General features: G+C 35.7%; 1 protein-coding gene across 1 annotated transcript; it reads right to left on the bottom strand.

Annotated features, from left to right (window-relative positions):
* Window positions 1-15,275: 15,275 nt before the first annotated feature.
* LOC145640839 (SKP1-like protein 1A) lies at window positions 15,276-16,648 on the bottom strand. Its single transcript, XM_081692076.1, has 2 exons — window positions 16,270-16,648; window positions 15,276-15,650 (listed from the first exon to the last, which is right to left on the bottom strand). The coding sequence occupies exons 1-2, from the start codon at window positions 16,585-16,587 to the stop codon at window positions 15,468-15,470; spliced, it is 501 nt and encodes a 166-aa protein (XP_081548202.1). The 5' UTR covers window positions 16,588-16,648; the 3' UTR covers window positions 15,276-15,467.
* Between the last annotated feature and the right edge of the window lie 522 nt (window positions 16,649-17,170).

Here is a 17,170-nt window from a genome sequence, read left to right as displayed (position 1 = left end):
GGTAAATTTATCAGATTTTCGAAAACGCGTTGAAAAACAGTTTGGCGTCCAACCCCAGGCCTTGGCGCCTGGAACCAGGATTGGCGCCAGGCGCTAGCCATTGGCGCCTGGCGCTAGCCACTGGTGCTTGGCGCCAACTAGGCAGGGCTGGCGCCAATGTGTTTTTACGATCTTCAGGCTCTGTTTTGTTAAATTATCTTTTTTGGATGATTTTCTCTATAAATATCGTATCAAAAACTCCGTTTTCATTCATCAATAATCAGTTTTCTTTCGCAATCATTAATTCTCTAATTCTCTCTTAATCAATCACCAACTCTCATCAAGATTTTCTTGATTATTCTTTTCTTTTCTAAACTTTTACTTTTTCATACAAAATTCCGCATTCGCAAGATCTTGATACACCTAGCCATATTCGAAGTTGCCTTCGCCCTAGACGTGAAAGGTTTTAATTTCTGAGGGTTTGGTCCCAAATCTCTTTTTCAATTATTTAATTTAATTGCTTCGATTATTATTTTCCTTGAAGTTACTAACGTGTGTATTTTTTTATTAGAAAGAGGTACGAGGCATCCAAGTGAGTACTTTAATGGTTTAAATTGATTTTATGATGTAGAAATCATGCTTAGATTGTTATTTTGATTTCTAGTATCATGTCTAGGATATTTTTAATATTAAATATGATTGCTATGATGCTTCCTATGTTCTTCCTAATATTTATGATTGTTAGTATCATGTTAGGGCTAAAGATTTGATTTTTATTGCTTAGTGACATGCTAGGGTTTGTTATTAATCTTGTTAGTATCATGCCTAGGATCTCGCTATGTTTATTATGCTTTAACATGATGATTATTTTATTCATGATGTTGATTATTTATTATGTTGCTTGATACATTATTTTATTTGTTATTGCTTGATCACCTTTTATTGCATGTTTAAAGGGAATTTGTATTTGTAATCACGCTTAATAAGATAATTAATAATCTTGTTAGGGTTAATTTTGATTATAATTCAAGTGATCGCCAATAATAGTTTGTTTGTGCATTAATATTCAACCAACATAGATTAAACAGGTTTAGGGTTAATCCTATTGATTGCATGTTAGTCAGAAAGCGCACATGGATACGAGCAGAATAAAGTAGAGGCCTATTATTAGGGCAGGTTCAATCTCTTTTAGGTTGGATTTGTACCATCATCCCCGAACCCTATTTTGGTTCATGACCTTATGGAGTTGACGATCTCTTTGATCGTTAAGGGGTGTAACCTTCACCTCGTGAGCGATTTACAAGTTCCTTAAAAACTTGTTTGCGACTCTTTTGCTCTATCTTCTTCCCTTTTGGACGCCACCGTACTTTAGTGTATGATCACAGTGGGGTTCAAGCTAGTGGGATTTTAAAGGCTTGAAATTATTCCCTACAGTTTTTGGCGACTCCGCTAGGGAGGATTTATATTTTAATTCCTGAATTTGTTTCGGCAATGATTTAGAATGAGTGGATGAGACTCGAAAAGTTCTAAGTATTTCATGTGCGTAATTTTGATTAACATTATTGTCATATGCATAAAAAGGTTCTCATTGGAAAGACCATCCGTAATGAGTAAAAAATATAGGATTTTACACGTAGGAAATTTGAGAAATGTCTTTCACAACTAGGACTGAAATAACACCGCGCGAAACTGGATGATTTTATTGAGCACAGAAAGCTGCTGAGGCATGTGGGAAGTAACGTCAGGGGCCAGAGCTTGGCGCCAAACTTTTAGCCGTAGCACCAGACGCCAGTATTGGCGCCAGTCTCTATTTGCTGGCGCCAATTTCCCCCAATACCGAGCCAGAAATATGCGTTCTAATTTCGACCGGTTTTTCGTATTGTTTGCTCAATCCTACTTCCTGATTGAATTTTTTCTCATATTTCTGAAACCCATATGTGTTCTACATATGGACATAACCCTCTGGGAATTCATGCTCTATATACCCGATTGAACGCTCCTGGCAACAAAGGGTACATCTGAGAGGTTGAATTCACCAAACCATGGAAGTGAGTTTTTTCTAAAAACTCGCGGTGTCCTATCCACACGCGTTAACCCTTCACGGTTAGGCTTCTACGCGGTGCATCTGGACAATTAACCATGGACCCTATTTGACTAAACCATATCCCGAACTTTAGAGAACTAGAGCCATGGTTAGGTTGTGAACTCATTGTATCATATTGTGCCTACTTGACTAATTGTGCATTATTTGTTGTGCATATATATTCTATGTTTCTCTTAATCGTTTGTTGATTTGTGTTGAGATTAAAATTAATGACTTAAAGAACTTTGCCTAATTAATTAATTAATTAATTAATTAATTTGAGTCAATAAAGTTTCATTTTAATCGGAATTGACCTAGTACGACTTTAGGCATACCCTAGTTGACTAATAATACCGAAAACAGTCCCAGACCAAAGCTCCAATGTTGGCGCCAAAGTCTGAGCTGTAGCGCCACTGTATGGTGTGTAGCGCCAGACATTTACTAAAAAGTCTGGCGCCAATCACTATGTTGTGACGCCAGTCCTGTCGCTTGGCCGACAGTTCGGATTATTTGTCGAGTCATCACCTAATGTCTAATTAGCCAGTTTACTAATTAAATCGGTTAATTTTCGCTGTCAATAACACCTTATCAAGTCATTAATCAAGTTTTGGTCACATAGTTTAGCCACATGGTCATGACACGAGTCTTAACATGTCACCTACACTCACTAGTCTTAGCACACAATTTGAGTACACATCGCCGTGGCCATGTCTTAGGTTCATGCATGAGTCGGTTTTTTTCTGTCATTTGAGTTGGGGGGTACATTCTATTCCTAATTCCTCATATCCCTCCATCATTCTTCTCCACATTCTTCCATCTTTCTTCACTTCCTCCTTCCATTGCATGTCGAATAGAGTTTGAGTTAAATAATTAATAATGAATATCCCTAAATTCCTTTCCCACAGTACTTGGTCGAGGAGAGAAGGGCGATTAATCAAGGACAACCTCTTTATTCAAGTCTCGCTTTTTGATAAACCGATTCGTCAAAAAAGGAAGGCTAAGAAGATAATGGCAACTCAAGAAGAAGTCAATGAGCTTAGGAACCAATTGGTTACCATGACCGAAACATTGAAGCTACTCACCCTCAAGGTTGATGACCCCGTGAAGCAACAACAAGTGAATCTCATGCAAGAGAGTCTGAGCAAGTTATCTAGTGACTATAAATTTCAGGGCATGAGCTCGCAAGGGGTCTCGCTGGATAAAGAACTTGTTCCGCATAAGTTCAACGCCACTGACATCCCTAAATTCAAGGCAACAGATAACCCTTACTTCCATCTAAGAGCTTTTGAAACAATAATGAACATTAAGGGTATCGATAAGAAGGTTTTTTCCTCTCTGTTCCCACTATCTCTTGAAACCGTTTGCCAACAATGGTTTTTCTCCCTTGACAAAGAAAAAACCTCTTCTTGGGAGTCGATAACAAACGCTTTCATAGATAGATATAAGTGCAACATCCAAGACGAGACAGACCACAGAAAACTTGAGATGTTAAAACAAAAGGAAAACGAAGGGTTCACTTCTTTCTTCAATAAATGGAGAGAAACTTCTGCTAATATGGTCAAGGCTCCTACCGAAAAAGAATCTGTGAGGATGTTTATCAAGAATCTCCAAGGGAAGTATTCAAAACATTTAAAGTACCAACACAACTTGAATACTTTCAAAGCTGGTTATAATATAGGCATTGACATTGAAGATAACCTTCTGAAAGATAATAGTGTGAGAGGAAAGAAGAGCGACCATCCTTCTTCTTCCTCTAATGAGGTACATGCTACAAACACCTCTAAACCACGAATCCAAAGATCAAAAAGGGTGTTCACTCCACTTAATATAAATTTTGAAACGGCTTTCGAGAAGCTACATCACAAAGGACTAGTCATGCCCATAGGGCCCATCAAATATCCGGTTCCAGAAGCTAGGCCACCTAAGTGGGACCCTAATAAGCACTGCAAATATCATCAAGGAAAGGGTCACGACACTGAAGAATGTTGGAAACTCAAAGAAGCTATTCAAGATCTAATCGATAACAATGAAACTTCCGAGATTCTAGCCATCGAAGATGACCAAGCATCCTTTGATCCGTCACTTCTTATCACACCTGTAGGAGAACCTATGATCGAGACAGCTTATATGACCTCTCTCGATGAAGTGGCCATAATTGAGGAGAATGAAAGTCTTTTCTTAGATAATACCAAGGAAGACTCGTCAAGTCTAAAAAAGGACATTCGGAAACTACAAGATGTCATTGCCATGCTCTTGAATGTGGTAGAAGGATTAGCAAATCGGGTGATGGCCATTGAACAAAATTCTCGCCAAGGGTTTAATGAAGAACTCAATGCTCCTAAGCCACAGGAAAAACGGACCATTGTAGAATACACACCAATAGGAATGACTTACAATGAAGCTTTTGACTGTCTTCACGATCAAGGTCTCATTCATTCCATTGGTCCCAGTCAAGACCCTCCATCTGAAAAACGTTCTCCTAATTGGGATCCAAATTCCTATTGTCAATACCATAGAGGTCGTGGTCACACTACTGAGAAGTGCCTCGCCCTCAAAGGATCGAGTTCAAGATCTCATTGATTCAAATCTCCTTCATGTTCCTCCGCGCGACAAGAAGGCCAAGATCAGTAATAATGGTAACAGTGGCTGTAAAGGGAAGAAGAACGACTATCCTTCTTCTTCCGAAAACACCTACTCCAGTAATAGTGTTGGTACTTTCGACCTTAGCGAGATCCTAGCCATGAGTAATCGAAAGCAACCGAAAAGGGAATTTACCCCTATTGGAACTAGCTACGATGATGCTTTCAATCGACTCCATGCCAAGGGAATCATTACCCCCATAGGACCTACTAAAGATCCCCCACTTAAGAAAAGATCGCCTAGTTGGAATCCAGACGAACGCTGCAAGTACCACCAAGGTAGGGGTCATACTACTGAGAGCTGTTGGAAGGTAAAGGAGGCTATCCAACATTTGATTGATAATAAAAAGCTTCCCATACCTCCAGTTAACAAGAAGAACGAGTGATGATAAAGGAAACAACACAAGACAAGAGGCGAGCTTCAACGACAGGATTTCATGACCTCTTTTTCTATTTCTTTTTCATTTTTTTCTTTCCCCAATAAGTCTAGCATAGGCACCTTTTCTTTTCATTTAGATTAATCTTGTAGATTTTTCCTTTTTCCCTTTTTAATAAAATGAGCATTTATTTCCTCGCATACGATCATTTCACTATATTGCAAAAAAAAAAAAAAAAAAAAAAAAAAAAAAAAAAAAAAAAAAAAAACCATGTCGAATTAAGCACAAGGTATACCAATGATTTAAGGCACCCCCTTGTAGCCACATCATATCTCCTTTCGCCCTTCAATTATGCAATCCTTTCTTCATAAACCACTTTGAGCCTCATCTAACGATAGACCCTTCTTTTTTCAACCTACATCTACCTAACCTTGGGATGGGATGGCGTGCAACTTATGCAATTCTAAAGAAAGCTTGAGCAAATTCAAAAGAAAGCAATAGCAAAAAATAAGCAATAATAAAAAAAACGAAAACAAGTGTACAAAAGGGCAAGTGTTCCAATGTCTTTGATATGAAAATATCTTCGATAAGAACACGTCTCAGATTGCGTCTCTTATCGAGTGCTCGGTAATGTGCCTGAGAAACATGAATGCCAAGTGAGTGATAGACCGCATGATCGGGATTGCCCACACTTATAAAAATAAAATAAATGCTAAAGCAAAAAGAGCTAAAAAAAAAGAGTAGAAAACCTCAAGCATAAAAATACAAATATTCAAAAGCGAGGTTGCACACCTTGGGGGCTTATCTAGGGTCTTGAGCCTTTATCACCTTCTTCTTTAGCCTTTAGCCTAACCACGTTACAACCCTTAAAAAGACCTTTTTGAGGTATACACACTTGTGCGATGTTTGGCTAGAGCTACGTTCGGCCTGATTCCTAACGGATACGTAGGCAACCTCACATCGAGGTGCGGCCGTAATAAACATGCATTCATATTCACATTCACACACTTACACCAAGATCATATCAAGGGATCCCCTGTGCTCATCCCTATTCATTTAGAGCTAGACTTGGGGGCTTGATCCCTACATCCTTAGCTTACCTAGCCTAAGAGTCACCACCATTTGACTCTTTTCAATAATATATTTTTTTCACACACTTAGCCTTTGCGGCCTAGCTTTAGTGTCAATATCACACACTGCACAGATACAGGACCAAATATACTTCCCTTAGGAACCCTTTGTCATGAAATCTTAATACAACGCTGAAGCATACCTTATCATATAAAAATCACTCATAATTGTCATTGCATCACGAAGTATGAAGTGCTTAGCCCCCGTGCCTAAGTTACCCAAATACTTTCATCATGGAGTCAACCATTGAGATAGCATAGGATGGATTAATCCTTGCACCTTGAGAGATAGTATCGAATGACATTTGACTAAGCTCATTCAACATGCATCTTCAAACTTTCGATTCTTTTTCGCGTCTTTCCTTTTCGGGAGAAAGTCGGTACCCTCCACAAAAATGACGGAAATTTTTGCTTTTTGAATTTTCGAGTCGCACGATCACATTACAATGCACACACGGGTCATGAGTCACACATGTCATTTCACTTTAAGTCGAGTCAACCTTGAGTCAGTCAATCACATCGAGTCAAGTTTATACCTTGAGTTGTGTCAAGTAAATGAGTCAAGCAATGCTAAGCCTTAGGTCAACCCTAAGATAATTAAAGAAATTGCCAAAGTTCTATAGTCAAAAATAAATACAGGTGTAGCAGAACAGGGAAGACTCTATCATAGTGTTCAGCGACAAAATCAATTCTTGGCGCTAAAAATATCTCAACAACAACAGAGCTCGAAGCCTCTCAGAAAGGTGACTTCGACTTCATACAACAATTTTTGGTTCCTTGGTACGCCAGTTAGCCCGTATAAGAAATTTGACATGATTAAGTAGTTAGTTTGATTACAATTACAATAAGTGATCGACCTGATGAAAGATCGTTTCACTTAGCTTAAAGCGCCTAATCACGGAGACACCGACATACTGGTTTTAGCGAAAGCAAAGTTCAGGCGAGCTTTAGAGATCGACAAACGTTGGTCTTCGGAAATTTTTCTTCAGAACATTATCGCAACAAACATTCAAGCACCGAAGCTCTATTGTTCAAAGACGCATGGACATTTCATTGAAGCTCTTTTTCTCAGAGACGCGTGGGCATATCATTCAAAAGCTCTTTTGTTCAGAGACGCGTGGACATTTCTTTCAAGCTCTTTTGTTCAGAGACGCGTGAACATTTCCATCAAAGCTCTTTGCTCCAGAGACGCGTGGACATTTCTTTTCAAAGCTTTTTTGTTCAGAGACGCGTGGACATTTCTTTCAAGCTCTTTTGTTCAGAGACGCGTGGACATTTCCTACAAGCTCTTTTGTTCAGAGACGCGTGGACATTTCTTTAAAGCTCTTTTGTTCAGAGACGCGTGGACATTTCCTTTCAAAGCCCTTTTGTTCAGAGACGCGTGAACATATAAAAAAGAAACTCTTTGTTCAGGGACGAGTGAACATCGAAACAGCGGGATGGCATTCTCTAGCTTGCAGGGGGTCATCAAAACAGTAAAGCGGCAAATCGGTTACTTTCAGAGACGTGTGCTCGACGGTGCAAGATACGCGTTTCTTAATTCTTTTATCTATTTAACTAATGCTAGTTTTGCAGGTATCGCCGTTACAAGATTGATTTAGGAACGCAGAACGTTCTGAATCATTCTCCGTTCCTATCGATACTTTGACTTTCGTTTTCGAAACTTGCGTTTCTCCAAACTCAGTCAAAGTGGGGGCTTCTGTAGACACCCATTTGTGTCTCCCAAAAACCAAACCCGGTGATGAGTGCCTTTCACGTCGAATCATAATCGAATGAAACGAAAGTGTGGAAAGGTCTAGCGTTGCGGAAAGTTTTATTTCTTTTCTCTTCTCCATGTTTTTGAAAACTTTATTTTAAGAAAACAGCCAATCCAGTTTGGTTGGTCCATGATATGGGTCCAATAGTGGTGTAGTTGGATGGGGCTTGCAAAGACCTTTCCAACGATATATTATAAGCCCAATTCCGATGAATATTGAGGAAGTTATGGCCAATTTACTAAACTGGGCCCGGTTTGAGCTTTATGTACGGCCCAATGATCTAGGGGAGGGCTTAATATGATTTATCACTCCTAATGCAATTAGGAATGGTTTTAGCCTTCTAGAACATTCTAGAAGGTTCTTATCATTCCTGATTCAATTAGGACTCTTCAGAGTTTTAATCAAGATCAAATAGCATTTTCGACTGAAATTATATTATTTTATCTTCCATTACGGTAAATTTATCAGATTTTCGAAAACGCGTTGAAAAACAGTTTGGCGTCCAACCCCAGGCCTTGGCGCCTGGAACCAGGATTGGCGCCAGGCGCTAGCCATTGGCGCCTGGCGCTAGCCACTGGTGCCTGGCGCCAACTAGCCAGGGCTGGCACCAATGTGTTTTTACGATCTTCAGACTCTGTTTTGTTAAATTATCTTTTTTGGATGATTTTCTCTATAAATATCGTATCAAAAACTCCGTTTTCATTCATCAATAATCAGTTTTCTTTCGCAATCATTAATTCTCTAATTCTCTCTTAATCAATCACCAACTCTCATCAAGATTTTCTTGATTATTCTTTTCTTTTCTAAACTTTTACTTTTTCATACAAAATTCCGCATTCGCAAGATCTTGATACACCTAGCCATATTCGAAGTTGCCTTCGCCCTAGACGTGAAAGGTTTTAATTTCTGAGGGTTTGGTCCCAAATCTCTTTTTCAATTATTTAATTTAATTGCTTCGATTATTATTTTCCTTGAAGTTACTAACGTGTGTATTTTAATGGTTTAAATTGATTTTATGATGTAGAAATCATGCTTAGATTGTTATTTTGATTCCTAGTATCATGTCTAGGATATTTTTAATATTAAATATGATTGCTATGATGCTTCCTATGTTCTTCCTAATATTTATGATTGTTAGTATCATGTTAGGGCTAAAGATTTGATTTTTATTGCTTAGTGACATGCTAGGGTTTGTTATTAATCTTGTTAGTATCATGCCTAGGATCTCGCTATGTTTATTATGCTTTAACATGATGATTATTTTATTCATGATGTTGATTATTTATTATGTTGCTTGATACATTATTTTATTTGTTATTGCTTGATCACCTTTTATTGCATGTTTAAAGGGAATTTGTATTTGTAATCACGCTTAATAAGATAATTAATAATCTTGTTAGGGTTAATTTTGATTATAATTCAAGTGATCGCCAATAATAGTTTGTTTGTGCATTAATATTCAACCAACATAGATTAAACAGGTTTAGGGTTAATCCTATTGATTGCATGTTAGTCAGAAAGCGCACATGGATACGAGCAGAATAAAGTAGAGGCCTATTATTAGGGCAGGTTCAATCTCTTTTAGGTTGTATTTTTACCATCATCCCCGAACCCTATTTTGGTTCATGACCTTATGGAGTTGACGATCTCTTTGATCGTTAAGGGGTGTAACCTTCACCTCGTGAACGATTTACAAGTTCCTTAAAAACTTGTTTGCGACTCTTTTGCTCTATCTTCTTCCCTTTTGGACGCCACCGTACTTTAGTGTATGATCACAGTGGGGTTCAAGCTAGTGGGATTTTAAAGGCTTGAAATTATTCCCTACAGCGCGGTGTTATTTCAGTCCTAGTTGTGAAAGATATTTCTCAAATTTCCTACGGGTAAAATCTTATGTTTTTAACTCATTACGGATGGTCTTTACAATGAGATCTTTTTTTTATGCATATGACAATAATGTTAATCAAAATTACGCACATGAAATACTTAGAACGTTTCGAGTCTCATCCACTCATTCTAGATCATTGCCGAAACAAATTCAGGAATTAAAATAGAAATCCTTCCCAGTGGATTCGCCAAAAACTGTGGGGAATAATTTCAAGCGTTAACCCCTAATAGCTTGAACCCCACTGTGATCATACACTAAAGTACGGTGGCGTCCAAAAGGGAAGAAGATAGAGCAAAAGAGTCGCCAACAAGTTTTAGGAACTTGTAAACCGTTCATAGGATGAAGGTTACACCCCTTAACGATCCAAAAGATTGTCAACTCCATAAGGTCTAGAACCAAATAAGGGTTCGGGGATGAAGGTACAAATCCAACCTAAAAGAGATTGAACCTGCCCTAATAATAGGCCTCTACTTTATTCTGATTGTATTCATGTGCGCTTTCTGATTAACATGCAATCAATAGATCAACCCTAAACCTGTTTAATCTATGTTGGTTGAATTTAATGCACAAATAAATCTATTATTGGCGATCACTTGAATTATAATCACATTAACCCTAACAAGATTATTAATATCTTATTAAGCGCGATTACAAATACCAATTCCCTTTAAACATGCATAAAGGCGATCAAGCAATAACAATAAATATCAAGCAACATAATAAATAATCATAATCATAAAATTATAATCATAAAAATAAATTATAATTAAAACAATAATAATAATCATAATATCATAATTAAAATAATCATATCAACATTAAAGCATAATAAAAATAGCAAGATCCTAGGCATGATACTAACAAGATTAATAACAAACTCTAGCATGTTACTAAGCAATAAAAATTAAATCTTTAACCCTAACATGATACTAACAATCATAAATATTAGGAAGAACATAGGAAGCATCACAACAATCATATTTAATATTAAAAATACCCTAGACATGATACTAGGAATATCATAATAACAATGTAAACATGATCTCTACATCATAATATCAATAAATCAATTAAAGTACTTACTTTGATGCCTCGTATCTTTTTCTAATAACAAAATACACACGTTAGTAACTTTAAGGAAAATAATAAACAAAACAATTAAATTAAATAATTGAAAGAGAGATTTGCGACCAAACCCTCAGAAATTAAACCTTTCACGTCTAGGGCGAAGGCAACTTCGAATATGGCTAGGTGTTTCTAGATCTAGTGAATGCGGAATTTTGTATGAAAAGCAAAGTTTGAAGAAAGAATTGAATGATTAAGAGAATGCTAAAGAGTTAATGATTGTAGATGAAAACTTGCGAATGAGGAGAATTGGTGAATGAAAACGGAGTTCTTAATACGATATTTATATAGAAAATCAGCCAAAAAGATAAAATTAAACAAAACAGAGTCAGACGCACAGAAAACAGAGCTGGCGCCAACCCTGGCTAGCTGGCGCCAGGCACCAACTCCAGCGCCAGGCGCCAGGCCTGGTTCCAGGCGCCAAGGCCTGGGGTTAGGCGCCAAGCCTGATTTTAACGCGTTTTCGAAAATCCGATAAATTTACCGTACTGGAGGATAAAATCATATAATTTCCTCGAAAATGCTATTTGATTTTGATTAAAACTCTGAAAAGTCAACAAAAGTCAATTTATCAATGCTAATTGAATTAGGAATGAAAAGAACCTTCTAGAAGATTCTAGAAGACTAAAACCATTCCTACTTGCATTAGGAATGATAAATCATATTAGGCCCTCCCCTAGATCATTGGGCCGTACATAAAGCTCAAAGCGGGCCCAGTTTAGTAAATTGGCCATAACTTCCTCAATATTCATCGGAATTGGGCTTATAATATTTCGTTGGAAAGGTCTTTGCAAGCCCCATACAACTACACTACTATTGGACCCGTATCATGGACCAACCAAACTAGATTGGCTGTTTTCTTAAAATAAGTTTTCAAAAACAGAAAGAAGAGAAAAGAAATTAAAACTTTCCGCAACACTAGACTTTCCACACTTTCGTTTCATTCGATTATGATTCGACGTTAAAGGTACTCATCACTGGGTTTTGTTTTGGGGAGACACAAATGGGTGACTACAAGTCCCTACAGGGGATATGAGTTCGGCGACGGTAGTAGGGGGGAACTGGTTTCTGCTGCAGTGGGGCTGGCCGGTGGTGGTGTTTAGGGAAGTCGAAGATGGTGTTGGTGGTTGAGTTAGGGTTTAGAATTTTTCATTTTTCTTTTTTTAAAAAACAATAAACCAACTAACATGTGTACGGTGTACCTAACGGGCCCAATAACGATTAAGTGGTGGTGAAATCCAATTTTTTTTTTTTTGTGGTGTTATAATAAAAGTTTGAAATTTTATGGTGTTATAATCAAATTTTTGTGTTTTTTTTCTTTTTTGTGTTTGTTCTAAAAAAATCATTAATTGTTTGAGTGAATTTTTTTCTTGTACCAAAATACTGTTTATAACCTCTTTTACAGGAACCCCATGACAAAATGGGTCGTAAGAGCAAAAACACAAGCACATATTAAATTTAAGGAGAGCATTGAAAACACAAGCACTTGCACTCAAGTAAGGATGATGTATGTTGAATAGAAATTATGAAAAATTAAAAACATGCTCTAGAAATGAATGGCACGAGGACAGTACAATGGATGCAAGATCTTCCTCTTGAAAAAATCCTTTTGGCAGTCAATTGGTGTATCGGGTCAAATAAAATTCTAATGAAAGAGTTAAATAGTTAAAATGCGGACTTGTTGCCTTTAGCAATCAACAAAAGGAAGGCATTGATTACACCAAAACTTTAGCACCCGTGGCTAAAATGGTCACAATACAAGCTTTAATTTCTTGCTATTGCAGCTTCTATAAACTGGGAGCTACATTTGATGGGTGTTCACAATGTCTTTATACTTGGAGATCTTGATGAGGAGGTATACATGAAAGTACCTTCTGGCTTTGAATCATCATTATTACCTTAACAAGGTATGTTATCTTCAAAATTAACTCTATGGCATTAAACAAGCACCAACGTGTTGTACTCCGATTACTGTTGTGTTTGTGAAACTTCGTGTGCTTTGAAAGAGTACAGTCTCTTATGTACGTATTCCGATTATTCTTTATACTAAAGATTGGTTCTATACAAATCAATGTTCTTATTTATATTATGTTGATGATCTCATTATTTTTGGGAAGGATATGATTCTTCTTCTTTAAAGACATTCAGTGATTATTTTCATATGAAGGATCTTGGTTCTTTGAAATATTATTTCGGCATTATTAAAGTGGCTAGTAGTTCTTCTAGTTTGTTCCTTTATCAAAGGAAGTGTACTCTTGATATAATTTATGTGGATGGATTATTAGGTACGAAACCTTTTTGATTTCCTATTGATTAAAACCACAAGCTAAGCTTGGCTAGTAGTGTTTCACTCTCTGATCTTGAAGCCTATTGAAGGCTTATTGGTAAGCTAATTTATCTCACGGTCACTCGACCAAATCTTGGTTATTTATGTCATGTCTTATTTCATTTCACGAAAAATTGAACGCTGGGAAGCAACCTTAAAATAAGGCTTATGTGATATTTGAAAGGAACTCCCGGACAGGGAATTTTTTTAAGTGTGTTAGGAAATAAGGGTGTAATTTTGTTTGATTAATGCGGAACAAATCAATGAAAAATAATAATTGAGAAAAAACAATAAAGAAGATAAACAAACAACACAAGGATTTAAGTGGTTTGGTCAAAATAGACCTACATCCACGGGTGGGGTATTTGAGAGCTTCTTCACTATAATGGAGAAAGAACGAGAGATTAATACATGAAGTCCTAAATCTAATGGCTCAAAAAAGGTATGATCTAATTGATCGACTAAAGGGTTCTTTTATAACACAAGGAAACCCTAATAGAACCCTTAGATTGTTCCCCAAGTATACTCAAATAGCCGTCATAGAAATGATATAATTTTAGGAAATATTCCATCAATTATCCTAAAATAACCTAACTACTGAGCTATAGATAGGCAGCTAGCTCATGCCTACCGCAAGTCCTCGTAGGGACGAGCTATAGCTCACTCGCATAGAGCTATAGCTCGCGGCCTCGTTGCAAATTTCCAACTTCGTCAGGTTTTGGTAAAACGGTCATAACTTTCTCGTTTCTTATTGGAATTGAGCATATGACCTATCGTTGGAAAGTTATTGAACCAATATATCACTTTCAACTTGAATCACCTCAAAATCTCTTGTATTTTGAGAGATATATTCGTTCAAAGTCAACCATACTAGATTTCGAGTCACAATTTAACAAAGTGTTTATAGTAATTTAATCTTGCATGGTTGGTGTGATTCAAATTGGCTCGCGTATCCTGTTACACGTAGATCTTTGACAGGATGGCTCATGTTTCTTGTTCATTCTCCCATTTCATGGAAGACTAAGAAACAAATCATTGTTTGTAGTTCTTTGACAAAGGCAAAAAGCGCAATATGAATGCTATCACTTGTGAATTAAAGTGATTAAAGGGGCTTTTATTGTGTTTAGGAAATGTTTCTCATCTCATAAATGAACAAACCATAGAATTTAATAGTTATTTTGTTCACCAATGTAAGCCTCTTGGCAAGACAAAATTGGATTATTTATTACATAAGTTGGGAATTGCATTTCACCTCCACATAAGGGGTGTTAAGATTTGTTAAGATATTTTATAAGTTACCTTAAATATATGATACGGTTTGATATTATTTTGATTGTATACATCCTAATATTTTTCCATATATTTGAATAGAAGATTGTACGCCATATATGATATATATGATCAATGAACCAATCAATGGCAAGCTTTTAAGACCTTTAAACAAATCTTAAAATTTTAATTGTTGTCAAGTTGAACATAAAGCCTCCACTAAATTCAGATTTTTCAAGTTCTTACACATGTTTAATCTTACAGTTATGTTACCTTTTAGCCTAGTTAAAAAAACAAATTAGGCCCTGGTTAAAAAAAAGTTATTTAGGAATGGATAGTCTAAAATTTTGTGAAAACTTAAACAAAGTACAACAACAACAACAAAGTCTAAGTCCCAAAATAACTTGGAGTCGGCTAACATGAATTGCCATATGGAATTGTACAATATTATAAAGAAAAGGACATAATTTGAAAAATGTGAGTAAAGTAACAAATTAAAATAAAAGAGCATTCAAGAAAAATTAATGAAGTTTTAAAGGAAGCCAAGAATGAAATTCAAGAAAGTTGTAAAGAGTTGGAGTAAATAAAAAATAAAGGTTTGAGAAAACTTTAGCAAAGGAAAACAATGCAATTCATAAAACATTAATGGGCTAATATAATAAAAATTAGATACGACTAAAAAAGTTAAACAGACAAAAATTAACATGCAAGACATAGATTAATACGATAACTTGAGAAGCAACAATGTCAATTATTTGGAAATACATAAAATCATATCTTTCTTAAAGTTATTAATAACGAAGAGTTCATTAACTAAAATTTTATGAAGTAACAACAACAGCAGCAAATCATATTTCTTTCTGGAAATTTCTTCGCAATTGTTGTCTGAATATCGGCTTACTCACGATCATCAAAGGCCCATTGATGTTCCCTTCGAATTTGAGCTTCTTCTTCAGGAGTAAAATCATTGACGATGTTGAAGATCTTTCTTACCTCCTCAGGACTTTTAGACTTGATGATATCGGCAATGGCTTGGCAGGTCAAGTCTAGTAAACCCTTTATGTTCAAGTAGTTTGCAGCCTACACAGATATTATTCACTTTAGTACTTTAAAAATAAAAAAATGCTAATAAAATTGGAAGTCTATTTTTTTACCTTTAAAATTTAGGGTTTATGAGAAGGTTAACTTTTGACGATTAACAATTACTCCGTACATTTTTATAGTATTATCTATTGATTTATCTTTAACTCGTAGTTATTATTATAGTCAACATATAATTATAAATTCAACTTTTAAAGTATAAAAACTTCATATAGTTGTATCTTCTTAACTAGGAATATTATCAATTATGTAGATATATATAATTAATGTATATTGATACTCTCATATCATAGTCTTGTATGATAGGTTAACAATTAATGAATACAATAATTTAGTATCTCTTACAATAAATAATTCAATTAGAACCGTGTTTTTTATATATCAATGAAATGGTTAACCAATTAATGAGATACTTTATTCATCATAAAAATAAATATATATATGTAAAAACTAATTAAAAACGAAACTTGGTAGTTTTAATTATTACCCTTTCTTCATCTATCTTGTCAAACATTGGAATGTAAAGAAAAACAAATGAAAGAATTCAACAAAATCAATAACAAATCAAATTATTAAATCAAAGAAAGAAATTACTCACAAGAATGAGTTCAAAGAGGGTCTCTTGGTCAACTTTGAGGAAGTCTTTATCCCATTGCTTTATTTCATCTTCAGTGGTTTTGGATTCGGGGTTATCAGCAACAACGTGCTTGTTGCAATACTCAATAATCTTAGAGAGAATTTTAGAGTTGACATTAGGCACCGGAATAAGATTGTTGCTGTCGCCGAGGTCTTCGATCATGAACTTGAGAGTTTGAGAAAGCCTTGCTGCGTTTTCGTCGATTTCGAAAAACTCCTTCTCGGAAGTCCTAAGAATAAATTTTTTGGAAGATGGTGGAGAAGAGGAGGATGATGCCATGGAATTGGAGTTTTCTTGGAAGGAAAAGAGGAGAGTAATATTTTATAAAAGTATGACTTGTTTTGAGAATATGTTGAATGATGAGACTTTAGAAGACTACTATGGTTGTTTTTATACATGTTATAGGGGATTCTAGAAACATCTTACAAGATGCTATCTTACTTTTTCAATTAAATCCTATCCTATCCTATCCTATCAAGCTATCCTATATGATTTTATTTTAGGGTATGATTTTATTTTACAATGAGAATTAAAATATATATAGTTATGTGCAGATGTTGTTAAAATTGTCAAAGTAAATACAAGTATTTTCCATTTATCAATTTTTACCATTTTATTATTTCTTTTTAATTATTTAATATATTAATGTTCTAACTCATCCAAACATAGGTGCCAAAATAAAAGTGTCAACTAACAAGAACACAAAAAATATTGAATACTCAACCTACAAAATCGCACAAGCATGTTCTTGTACTGGCTTTCTTATATTTCTCATCTGCCTGCACGATTTTCCTCTAATAATTGTAGTTGCAGAATGAAATTTCTTCAAATATGTGGTTTTGTTTTACAGCAGATTAAAAAA

Source organism: Chenopodium album, chromosome 7 (genome assembly GCF_948465745.1).
Source record: "Chenopodium album chromosome 7, dcCheAlbu1.1, whole genome shotgun sequence".
NCBI lineage: Eukaryota > Viridiplantae > Streptophyta > Magnoliopsida > Caryophyllales > Amaranthaceae > Chenopodium > Chenopodium album.
This window is presented reverse-complemented; position numbering and strand designations above follow the sequence as displayed.

Bases quoted from the DNA above. Each gene is read 5' to 3' on its own strand.
- LOC145640839 (XM_081692076.1), bottom strand. From the start codon at position 16,587: ATGGCATCATCCTCCTCTTCTCCACCATCTTCCAAAAAATTTATTCTT. The intron at 15,651-16,269 runs GTGAGTAATTTC...ATATCTGTGTAG, and splicing joins CCCTCTTTGAACTCATTCTT to GCTGCAAACTACTTGAACAT.